The 12,935-nt window shown below is 44.9% G+C and overlaps 1 protein-coding gene across 1 annotated transcript in view; it reads left to right on the plus strand.

Annotated features, from left to right (window-relative positions):
• The window catches only part of tbc1d2b (TBC1 domain family, member 2B), a 106,514-nt gene that overhangs the window by 44,681 nt on the left and 48,898 nt on the right, over positions 1-12,935 (plus strand). Inside the window, exon 4 of the mRNA XM_085972038.1 lies at positions 2,008-2,225. Within this exon, the coding sequence (XP_085828164.1) occupies positions 2,008-2,225 (218 nt within the window). The remainder of the gene's footprint in view (positions 1-2,007; positions 2,226-12,935) is intronic.

Genomic DNA, 12,935 nt, shown 5'->3' on the forward strand with positions numbered 1-12,935 from the left:
GTTTTTGGCTTAAAATCTTTCCACAGCCTTACTGCACCTTAACTGAGCTATTTTCAGCTGTACATCCCTGCCCACGTGCTGCAATGTTCTGGATTAGGGTTACTGCTCGCACCTCACTACCAGCCCCCCATTATCAGAGGGCATTATTTCACCCACTGCACCCTGGCCTCCGGAAATCTCTCCCAACACCTCCATCCTTGCCTTCTAAAGCTCTGGTGGAATGGTTAACCCTGTTTCTCTCCCCACACCCCCAATGCACCCCAGTCCACTGAGGCAAATTGTATTGACCCATCACTGTCCAGGCTGATACTAGAGCTGACTTAACAAACACCAAAGATGCTGGACCTTCCTGCGATCAGGGTATAGCTAGTCATATGCACTGTACACAAATCTATGGACCCTTTAAACCCCCAAGGAGCAAACTGGCAAGCTCACAATGCAACAGTGATTTCCTGCCCCCAGATAATCTGTCTGACAAATAATGTCACTCTGTTGCTTAATTTATATGACTGGGTAATTTACATTGTTTTCCCCAGTAAAATAACTTTGAATCAACAGGAGTAGACCGTAAAACTCAAATGTCACATTTATCTTCTGATTTTGAACCTAATAACAATGCATCAATTGTAAAGTTACGAGTGTTTAACCAGAATGCGCCAATTTTTCTCTGAGGGAATGTGCCCCAAGAAATGCATGTAATAGTCAGTGGGGCAGCGTCTGCAGAGCCAGCACCGCTCTCTCTGCACTGCCTTTAGCCCAGTCCGGAATGTACGGTTAGTACCATTCATCGGCTGTATTTTTCTCCGTCATCAGGAAGTCCTCCCAACTTTTAGTTCCCCATCTAACCAGTTCATCCTCTGACTTGAGTTCAAGTCTCCTTTATTCCGATCAGTTAATTTTGTTCTTTTGCCGAAGCCTCTGCTACTAGGCCAAGTTTAATGGCCTACTGATCACTGCGATTCATGGGCCCTCCTACAGTTTAATTTTCTGCTATCCGAAACACTCAAAATACCAAGAGTATGGATGTTCCACAGGTTTCCCCCACCCCCATTTTCATTACAGTCAAATGGAACAGAGAAGGTTAAGAGGTGACTGAATCGAGTTTTACAAGATGATGGGAGGTTTTGATAGAGTAGAGAGAGAAAAATGATTCCCTCTGGCGAGTGGGTCAATAACCAGAGGTCATCGATTCAAAATCACTGACAAAAGATCCAGAGGGGAGAGGAGGAGAATTTTTTTCACTGAGTTGTGGGGATCTGGAAGGCTCGATCTGGAGAGGTGGTGGAAGCTGGTTCCATCGATAATTTTAAAAGGGAGTTGGACGGGTTCTGGAGGATGAGGAGTCCACCGGGTTACGGACAAACAGCAGGGGTGTGGGTCTGAGCACGACCGCTCTTTCAAAGAGCCAGCACCGGCACGGCGGGCCGAGTGGCCTCCTCCTGTGCTGCAAGTTTCAATGATTCTGTGATTCAAATTCCCTTACGCAGATAAGCACCTTTTTGTTGCGTTGAAGGACCACTTAAATTGCATAGCGCAAAAAGGTAGAAATATTATTTTTGTATGTTTTGTCATATTTAGCTGTTTTGCGGGTACATTCACACCAACAGCATTGTCAGTGCAGAGTGTATGCAGTCTGAATGTCGAGTCGAGGCCTGAAGTGAAGGGGATTGAGAAGCCCTGGCGGAGGTAGACCCATTCCACTTCACTGTGGACTTGGTTTGGGTAAAGTTAAAATGACTTTGCAACACTACATTTTGTCTGAATAGGTTTTTTTTAACATTGATTATGTAAATAAATATATTGAGTAACACAGTAGTTAAGAAAAGTTAATTAATGTTTCAAAATAAGAATTTGACTTCAAAATATTGAATACAGAAGTCAGAAATTATTGGGTATTTATTTTAAAGCATTTATCTCCTTCTGACCTGTGTTTTAATTGTTTTGCTAGTACCCTGTAATGAAATAGATTTGTTTACATCTGGAAAAATTTGTTGGTATTTTCTGTAGGATCAGCATTTCCTTTTGAATTTGCAAGAGCATCACAAAGACCTAAACGGCCATTCCTGAGAGACATGATTGGAACATCAAAGAACCGTAATAGCAGTGAGTCATCACCTGTAGAATGGATCGTCACTAATGGAAAGGCATCAACAGAGATTCAGTCCAGAATTCAAGCTCAGCAGGAGGAATTGAACAAGGTGAAAGAAGATTTAAGCAGTCAAAAGGTAAGGTCCTGAAGGACAAAAGGTATTATTTATGATTTTCACCGTCTCTGCAAATAAGGCAATTGAACCTTTCAAGTGCAAATTGGTCGGGTGGAAATCAAAGATCCCAGAGGAGCTCGATAAATTATACAAGGCAGTTTGTATTTGGGAAGTGCATAATAATGAGTGGCAAAATAGCGCAGCACTTTGGAGCACTAACATGGGGCTCCATCGAGCAGTGGGATTTAGATTTGATTTCTCAGCAGACTTTCTATCCCAGCTTTGCAGATGCAGAGTCTGCATCAGACCACTATTGTACACTTCCTCGTGCACAACTCCGAGCTTTATTGGCACAAACTTGGGAGCGTATGGAGTCAGCGAGGACAGGAAAGAAAATGAAGACATTTTATGCCTTCGGAAAAATTAACGACAATACATATAAATAGTTTGTACATTTCTGCTGCACCGTATTTGGAGTCTGATGCGCCATCAATTACTCAAAAGACTGAGGTTAAGCGAGTAACAACCAGGTTTTTATTAACTAAAGAATGAAGGTCTAGTCTCGAGTGGTCGACCCGTCCAGAATACTAAGGGACTGGGAGGTAGTCACTTATATACCTGGAATAGTGGGAGGAGTCAGCCGAGGCATGTCCAGACCTGTACCTAGTGGAATACACATACACATACAGACAGGTATAACAGTGGTTTACCACAGAGCCCATTGCAGAGCTCGTGTTAACAGGAGACCTTCATCTGGGAGTTGGATTCAAACCCAATCCAGACGATTGAATGGAAGTCTCTGCTGGTTATAGGAAATGAGTTTGGGCAGTCTCAATCCAGCTCGCCACAGAACTGCCTCCGCTGGGCCCTGAGCGCCACTTTGGTACGGTGAGAGAGGCCACGGAATGAGTGATGTGGGCTGTTCCGAGGTTGACCCAAGAAGGAGGAGCCTTACTCTAACTGCGATATACCTGACTCGAGTGTGCTTGATTCTGGCACTGGGTGCCAAAGTATAAATCATTCCCTTCTGCGTTGATGCTAAAAGGCACCTATATAATCAGTTGTTCAAAACCAGTGTCCTGGCCAATAATTATCCCTCACCAAAAACCCCCAGATTATCTGGTTATTATCTCATTGCTGTTTGTGGGACCTTGCTGTGCGCTGTGCACACATTGGCTGTCTTGATTCCTACATTACAAGTGACTACACTTCAAAGGTACTTTAGTGGATGTAAAGCATTTTGTGACGTCGTGAAAGGTGCTATATAAATGCAAGTCTTTTTTATGTGAATATGTACACTACAGGATTAAAAATGCTGCATAAATGTTCTTTAAAACAGTGTACCAGCAATGAGATCTATGAGAAGAGGCTTAAAATACTTGTTCCACTGGAGCAGAGAAGGATTAGACGATTTAATAGAAGTTTCAACAATTATTAAGGTTTGTGATGGGATGAATAGGGAAATACTGTTCCCTCAGGTTAGGAAAAAAGCTGAGGGCTTGTCAATTTGAAATGATTACTAAGAAAGAGGAGAGAGTTTAGGAGAAGTTGGACTTGAGAAAGTTGTTGGAGCATGGATTGCTTTACCACGGGGATTAGTTGAGGGAGAGACCATTGCACCTTCTGAGGGAAAATTGGATAAATATTTGAATCCGAAGAAGACGCAGGGCTGTGGCGAGAGCAGGGCAGTAGGATTAGTTTTGGATTGTTCTAGTAAAAAGATGGGCTGAATGGCCTGCTGCCTCCTGTGTTGTAAACCTCTATGCTACTAATCAGTCATAGTGTATCAAAAATTATCAATCTGTTATGAAGTCATCTAGAAACAAAATTAGAATCTGATCATGGAAATCCCACTTCCAGTATTTTTGGCTTTTGTTTGAGGGTTTTGATCCCAGTTAGATGTGCTGGGTAAACACTTTTCAAAGCCATCCAACGTCTGGTATGTGGAGTCCAGACACATGATCTTTGCCAGCATGTATTCTTCAGAGCGCGCTACAAGCTGATCAGAACCAGATTCTTGTATCTGGAGGTATTGTGTAACTCCCCAGTTTGTGAAACTTTATTTTTATTCTGAAGTGCAACAGGCGGATACAAATATTAAGGACAATTGGAGTAGATTGGTCCTGGATTTTAAAGCCTGTAAGCTGTTGACTGATTTTGAACAGCATGGTGCATGTGGCCTTTGCAAAACAGCTGGAGCTATTTTAAAGGTTTTTCAGTTGTCCAAATCCAAGTGATTGAATGCATTTTCAGACGGGGGCATGTCAGGCTGAAGCAAAACGAAGTATTAAAAAATGCTCAGAAGTTGCTGATAGGTTTCAAAATTTGCATTAATTGCTCTACTCTTTCGAGGAGTCGTCACTTTAACCCTGTACTGGAACACTCCTTCCAAGCTAATTCTGCCTGTTGGATAAAACTTGCCATCTAAACTGCAAATGGCTACTCCCAGTGTAGTTTCTACAATTATAACAACCACAGGTGGCAGATGTTCAGTAGAATGAGTAACCATTGGCCTTCCTAGGAGGCAGAGAGCCCAAAGGAGCTGTGCATCATTTGTGTTTACAAAAACCTCCCATTCGACCGCACCTCTGGTTCCCTATCCTTGGTCCTCCTTTTCTCTCTCCTTTCCGGCACACTCTTATGTCCATCATATCCTTTTCCTCCTGAGACAACATTCTGCATGTGAGGAGGGCTATACAAGTGCACGTGACGTGATCATGAACATTGTGGCTCATGGTGATGAGTACTATGCTGAAGCGAAGGCAATGATTTTTCTACTGGCGATAATATCTATTTAAGACATGTTCTAGGATAGGGTCAGGGGAGGACCCTTCCTTCCAGATGGTTCATTTCTACACAGGGATTCTTTTTATTGCTGCTTAATGTAGTAAAATCACGCTGCCTGATAATTAAAATCGTATGACCTCAAGATTCCAGACAATTCTCTTTTTGTGTAAATGTCTCCATCTCAATTATCTGATGTTCCAGTTCATGCTTTTTGTTTCAAAACTTGCTGACTGCATTGGTTTCTCTCTCATGTTTGCAAAAGAGATGCATACCGAGCATTCACCATCCAACAGTGGTTGATGGCATGTCACAGTGACTGGGAGAGGACACAGTGACTGGGAGAGGACCCAGTGTTTTATTGATAAAGTAGTTAGAAAATGGATTCTATTAACTTGACCTCAATATTCCTTCTTCGCCTCGCCACTTCTCGCTCCTTTGAGACGGTGCTTAAAACCCGTCTTTCGGATGAGAGGTTAAACCGAGGCCCCGTCTGCCCCCTCAGGTGGATGTAAAAAATTCCCGTGGCACTATTGGAAGAAGAGCGGGGGAGTTCTCCCCGGTGTCCTGGCCAATATTTATCTCTCAATTAACATCATAAAAACAGATTCTCTGGTCATTATCACATTGCTGTTTGTGGGAGCTTGCTGTGCACAAATTAGCTGCCGTGTTTCCTACATTACAACAGTGACTCCACGTCAAAAGTACTTCATTGGCTGTGAAGCGCTTTGGGATGTCCTGAGGTCGTGAAAGGCGCTGTAGAAATGCAAGTCTTTTTTTTTCCTTTACCTCTTTAACCAAGCTTTTAGTCACCTGTGAAGTGCCTTGGGATGTTTTACAATGTTAAAAGCGCTATATAAATGCATGTTGTTGTTGAAGTGGCTGGTCAGTTTGGCTCAGTAGTTAAGTTTGCAGATGATACAAAGCTAACAGAATAAGCTATAGGAGGATTTGAATGTACTCGGGAATTGAAGTTCAAGGTAGAGAAATGCCAAAGTGCTTCATATGGGGGCAAAAATCCAGAAAAGGACTGTTCCTGAAATGGAAAGAAAATAATGTGTATGTAAAATGAAAAAGATCCGTGGATCCTGACGGACAATAAATGGAAGTTATCATAACAATGCTCGATGGCAGCGAGTAAAGAAATCAGACGGGATGTATTTAAAGGTCAGTATTGAGCTGAAATAATGAGGCGATCCTGCCACTTTATAAATCATTGGTGCGACCGCACTGTGTACAGTGAACAGTTCTGGTCACAGCACAGAAAGGATATTGCAGCGATTGAAGGGATAGAGAAAAGAGCAACCGGAATGATTGAAGGGATGGAGGGATTGGATTATGAGGAGTGATTGTGTAAATTGGGCTTGTGCTCACTGGAGAAGTGGTTGAGGGGTGATATGATTGTTGTTTTTAGGATTCTAAAGGGCTAGATAATGTCGACCATGACGAGCTGTTTCACCTTGTCCAGCACAGTAGACTCAGAGGACACGGCCTGTGCTTGAAGGGGTAAATTCAAAGCTGATCTGTGGAAACAATATTTCAGTGAGTGAGTGGTCAATCCATGGAACAAGCTCCCTGGGGTAAACGGTGGAATCAGATAGTACTGATTCATTACAATGCAAATTAGATAGGTTTCTTTCAGAAAATAACAATTTAGAATACAGTATAAAAGTAATTTGAGACATGACCGGTGACTTTGGACCTCTGGTTCCCAAAGCTCTCCACCACTGGGGGTTTCCTCACCTCATGTCTGGGTCTGGTGTAGACTCATTGATAGAGATTGATGGCTGTGATTGGTCAACAACTCCATTCTCATTGGATCATGTGACTACCGGGGTGGTAGAAGGTGAACCAGATGAGCCTCGGTCTGTCTTCCTCGAGTAAATCTTATGTTTAAGTGTTACTTTTTGGGGTATAAAACTAATTGAGCTGCAAACTGGAAAGAGTCCTGTGTCCGCTCAACTTCTGGAGCTCGAAAGGGAGAAACAGAGTTGGCATTTCAGGTCGATGACCTTTCGTCAGTTCTGATGAAGGGTCATTGACCTGAAACGTTAACCCGGTTTCTCTCTCTCAGATGCTGCATGACCTGCTGGGTATTTCCCGCATTTTCTGTTTTTATTTCAGACTTCCAGCATCCGCAGCATTTTGCTTTTGTTCTGTATTATTAGGTACTGTTTGCCAGGAGTTACCCCTCTCGCTGTTTCGTGTCCCTCTTCCCATTATGGCATTACAGCAGCATATTGCTTCACACGTCTGGTGTCCTTGGTACATTAACCAGTTAAGAGGAAGGTTGTGGTTGTGGTCATTTCAGAACATTTTAATATTTGAATAGCAAATGGCAGCCACAAGGAGGAGAAAAAATGTAAAGTTATTTTCCCAAGAGATATCAGATGTGACATGATGAGGATGGGGGAAGATGATTTAGAGTCTCAGTGACGAGAGAGCACACAGATCTTTGGCTAATGCCTTAGGATGTTCCTTTTATAAAGGAAAAAAAATGAAGTATACAAACTTTTCCTAGGCCCTATTGGTAGCAAAGTCCCCAGCACTACTGGTAAGGACAATTTCCAGGACTGAGGCTAGAATATGTGTGCACATTTGCTGCAGAAATCTCTGCAATAATACTCTCCGCCATTGTCAGAGCAACACGAACTGGATCACAGCCACTCCGATGTGGCTTTATTTCAAAAGAGAACACCTTACAGAAAGAGGGGAGCGATTGAATGAGGAAAAGTGTTAATCAGAGAAAACGAGACAATGTGTGAGAGGGATACTCAATAGAACTGCAGTGTGGTGAAATACAGTGTGTTACAATAAGGAGAGAGAGGCCGAGAGGCCTTTTCTCCCTCTTGGCCCATGAGCATTGCCGCGGGTGGTCAGCCAGCATTGTAGTTTTGTTGCACCTGGATCTTCAGTGCACCCGTACAGGTGGTCAACTTATTTGGAAGGTTTGTATTTTATTTTGCGCAGAGACCCAGAATTGTCAGCTGTTTATCTGAGGCTGTGGTGATCTGGTTTTGGTTTTCAGTTAACCTTGTTCCCTCCACGTCTCTTCCCTGAAGGAAAAAACTGAAGACGTTTCTGTAAAATTAGATTTTTATAACAGAAGCAAGGGCAGTGGACAAAAAGATAAAGTCAGGAATCAAGTATAATATTTCCCACTGTTGATCTGTTTTATCTATTTTTCCACCCAATTAACTTGGGTCCAATAGCTTTGCTTTTAGCTTTTTCTTAAATTTTGACTGTAAATCTAATTGTAATGGTCACTGGGTCCCTGAATATTCTTCTGCCTTCAGGTTACTTGTCCCAGAACCAGCTGGAGTACTGCGGCTTTCCTTGTTGGGCTTGTAACATTTTGACTTCGATAAACAGTCCTGAATACATTGTGATTTTGATTACCACCATTAGTTTTATCCCAGTCAATCTATGCATAATTGAAGTCGCCCATTAGTGCTGCCTTATTACTTCTGCAAACTCCTCGGAATTGCATTCTCGGGGAGCGGGGGAGAGTAATTTGATCTCATTGCGTCTCATTTTTAATAGGCTCAAATAACCATGAGCTGCTAAACTCATTATTATAGCGATTGCTCAAATATAGAATCTCAGCCGGTCGTGCTGGGGTGGGGCATCTCGCCGTGTACACCGTCAGTTAGACATGTTTCTGCACCTTTCAACTTGAATTTATTTGCTGGAAGTGCGAGCTGATAAAGTGCGTCTCTGGCCGCAAATGTGGAGGAAACTCCAGGCCGAGATTTTGTTGTTTCCCAATCATCGTACCTGCGTAGATGGCCAAAAGAATCTCCATTCTTGCTGTGTCCTAATCCAGAATACAGCAGCATGTGATCGGCCCACTGACAGCTGCAGTACATCATTTGTGATCGAAGTGTACTTTAATTGGCAATCCCTTTTTGGTCTTGTTGGAGGAGCTCTTGGATATCCTAACACTGGTAATTCCTTAATTTAAAGCCAGCTGTTTTCCAGACCATCATTAATCAACACTAAATCCAGATGTCAATTTCAGTTCTAAAAAGATGATCAGGTTCTCCCTGGTAACTTTCACTGGGTAACCTAACTTTAGTTGCTGAAGTACATCATTCAGATGTAGAAATGAAAGATAGAATCTTAAATAACAACAGAAAATGCTGGAAAAACTCAGCAGGCCAGGCAACATCCGTGGAGAGAGAAACCGAGTCAATGTTTCGGGTCGAAACCCTTCGTCAGGACTGAGAAAAAAGGCAGGAAATGAAACAAAAGGCAGTTTGGGGGCTGGGAAATGGGGGAGGGGATGAAAGAAGAGACATTAAGAGATATTCAAGGTGAGACGAGATGGTAATAGGACAGGTAAAGAAACAGACAATGGCTCGAGATGGAGTGTGAAATGCACTGGCAGAGTGAGAGACAGCTGCCATGTGGGAGAGAGAGAAAAGGAAAAGGCACAAACCAAAAGTGTGGATAAAAATATAAAACTATAATGGGGGCCGAGGTTATGATCTGAAATTGTTGAACTCGATATTGAGTCCGGAAGGCTGTAAAGTGCCTAATCGGAAGCTGAGGTGTTGTTCCTCGAGCTTACGCTGAGCTTCCGTGGAACAATGCAAGAGGCCGAGGACGGTGAGGTTTGAGTGGGAATGGGGCGGTGAATTAAAGTGACAGGCGACCGGAAGCTCGGGGTCACCCTTACGGACTGAACGGAGGTGTTCCGCAAAGCGGTCACCCAATCTGCGTTTGGTCTCCCCAATGTAGAGGAGACCACATCGTGAGCAGCGAATACAGTATACTAGATTGCAAGAAGTACAAGTAAATCGCTGTTTCACCTGGAAGGGGTGTTTGGGGCCCTGGACAGTGGGAAGGGGGGAGGTATATGGGCAGGTGTTACATCTCCTGCGCTTGCACGGGAAGGTGCCGGGCGAAGGGGAAGGGGTGATAGAGGAGTGGACTAGGGTGTCAGGGAGGGAGCGGTCCCTACGGAATGCTGAAAGGAGAGGGGTGGGGAAGATGCGTTTGGTGGTGGGATCACGTTGGAGGTGGCGGAAATGGCAGAGGATGATCCATTGAATGTGGAGGCTGGTGGGGTGAAAGGTGAGGACAAGGGGAACCCTATCGTGGTTCCGGGAGGGAGGGCCAGGGGTGAGGGCTGAAGTGCCGGAGATAGAATGGACACGGTCGAGGGCAGTGTCAACCGCGGTAGAGGGGAATCCTCGGTTGAGGAAAAAGGAAGACATGTCAGAAGCACTGGTGTAGAAGGTGGCATCGTCGGAGCAGATGCGGCAGAGACGGAGAAACTGGGAGAATGGAATAGAGTCCTTACAGGAGGCGGGGTGGGAGGAAGTGTAGTCCAGGTAGCTGTGGGAGTCAGTGGGCTTGTAGTGAATGTTGGTCAATAACCTATCCCAGCGATGGAGACGGAGAAGTAGAGGAAGGGAAGGGAAGAGTCGGAGATGGACCATGTGAAGGTGAGGGAAGGGTGGAAATTGGAGGCAAAGTGAATGAAATTGTCTAGTGCGGGGCGAGAGCAGGAAACGGCACCGATACAGTCATCAATGTATCGGAAAAAGAGGTGAGGGAGGGGACCCGAGTAGGACTGGAACAAAGAACATATCCCACGAAAAGGCAGGCATAGCTAGGACCCATGCGGCTACCCATAGCAACACATTTAATTTGGAGGAAATGAGTGGAGTTAAAGGAGAAGTTGTTCAATGTGAGAACAAGTTCAGCCAGGCGGAGGAGGGTGGTGGTGGATGGGGACTGGTCGGGCCTCTGTTCAAGGAAGAAGCGGAGCGCCCTCAGGCCATCCTGGTGGGGGATGGAGGTGTAGAGGGATTGGACGTCCATAGTGAAAAGGAGACGGTTGGGACCAGGAAACTGGAAACTGTTAAAGTGGCAGCGTGCGTCAGAAGAGTCGCAGATGTAGGTGGGAAGAGACTGGACAAGGGGAGCAAAGATAGAGTCGAGATAAGTTCCGTGGGGCAAGAACAGGCTGAAACGATGGGTCTACCAGGGCAGTCCTGTTTGTGGACCTTGGGAAGGAGGTAGAAGCGGGCTGTGCGGGGTTGGGGGACTATGAGGTTGGTGGCCGTGGGGGGGAAGATCTCCAGAGGAGATGAGGTCAGTGACCGTCTTGGAAACGGTGGTTTGATGTTCGGTAGTGGGGTCATGGTCCAGGTGGAGGTAGGAGGAGGTGTCGGAGAGTTGCCGTTCAGCTTCCACTAGGTAGAGGTCGGTTCGCCAAACAACAACAGCACCACCCTTGTCAGCGGGTTTAATGACAATGTCAGGGTTGGATCTAAGAGAATGGAGTGCTGCAAGTTCAGAGGGAGGTAGGTTGGAGTGAGTGAGGGGAGCAGAGAAATGGAGACGGCCGATGTCACGGCGGCAGTTAGCAATGAAAAGATCTAGAGAGGGCAAGAGGCCAGGGGGAGGGGTCCAGGTAGAACGGGAATTCTGCAAGCGGGAGAAAGGGTCAGCCGTGCGGGGGGAAGACTCCTAGCCAAAGAAGTGGGCACTGAGGCGAAGGCGGCGGAAAAAGAGCTCAACATCGTGCCGAGGTCGAAATTCATTGAGGTGGGGGCGTAAGGGGATGAAGCTCAGGCCTTTGCTGAGGGCTGATCGTTTGGGGTCAGAGAGGGGAAGGTCAGAGGGGATAGTGAAAACACGGCAGGGGGTGAGATTGGGAGAAGGGGGGTCAGAGGAAAGTGAAGGGGAAGAAGGTTCCGGAGGGGCGTTGGTGTTCAAGAGTTGATGAAGCCTAGATAGAATCTTAAATCATTTTTCTGTGAATTTAGGAGTATATTTCATGGTTTATCTCTGTAATAATCCAGGATACTTGATCATTGTTACAGGACAATCTGCCAGAGTAGGTTTGGGTGGTGGGCAGAGGGGCATTAGAGTGATACCATGCAGCATTAATTAGCTCAGTTTATTCTGACCAACTTTTGGGTCATCAGCTGTATGAGCAGCGTGCTCTTTTAAATCTGCCTTTGATGCATTGAAAACATGGCCCGTAATTTGCGGTCAGCGGCAAAGCAAAGGCGTTGGCCGCTGGCCCCGAAGTAAGCTTCCCACAAAGATCTCGCAATCTCTGTGGCAAGAAGTTCGGCTTTTCTGACGTGCACTTGAAATTAGCATCGTTTAATTCCATAGCGCAAGCTGCTGTGACGTCAACAAGCAGTCTAAGCAGCCAATCCAATTCTGGGCACCGCACTTTAGGAAGGATGTGAAGGCCTTCGAGAGGGTGCAGAAAAGATTTACGAAAATGATTCCAGGATGAGGGACTTCAGTTATGTTGATAGACTGGAGAAGCTGGGGTTGTTCTCCTTGGAGCAGAGAAGATTGAGAGGAGATTTGATAGAGGTGTTCAAAATCATGAGGGGTCGAGACAGAGTAGAGAGAGAGAAACTGTTCCCATTGGCAGAAGAGTGGAGTACCAGAGGACACAGATTTAAGGTGATTGGCAAAAAAACCAAAGGCGACAAAAGAAAAATCTTTTTTACGCAGTGAATGCATGGCCTGAAAGGGTGGTGGGGGCAGATTCAATCACGGCTTTCAAAAGGGAGTAGGATAAGCACCTGAAAGAAAAATATATGCTGGGCTACGGGGAAAGGGCGGGTGAGTGGGGCTAGCTGAGGTGCTCTTGCAGAGAGCCGGCACAGGTCGAATGGTCGCCTTCCGTGCTGTAACCATTCAGTGATTCCATGATTTTATGAATCACAGTGTAAAATACTCACAGAAACCAGGAAGTGAGTACGCTCATTTGATTCTAGCTTTTTAAAAATGTTATAGAGAGCAAAACAAAGATTGGGGCTCTTATATGGGGAACAAGGAAACCTGAAATAAAGATGAACAAACTTTTTTTTAATTTTTTTTTTATAAAGTTTCTTAAATTTTAATTTTTATTAAAATGGATACATTTTACACTTCACAAAATTAAAATTAGTTTTTCAGGGCCAT

The sequence above is a fragment of the Somniosus microcephalus genome, chromosome 32 (genome assembly GCF_052327205.1).
Source record: "Somniosus microcephalus isolate GS21.2 chromosome 32, FLI_Smic_1.0, whole genome shotgun sequence".
NCBI lineage: Eukaryota > Metazoa > Chordata > Chondrichthyes > Squaliformes > Somniosidae > Somniosus > Somniosus microcephalus.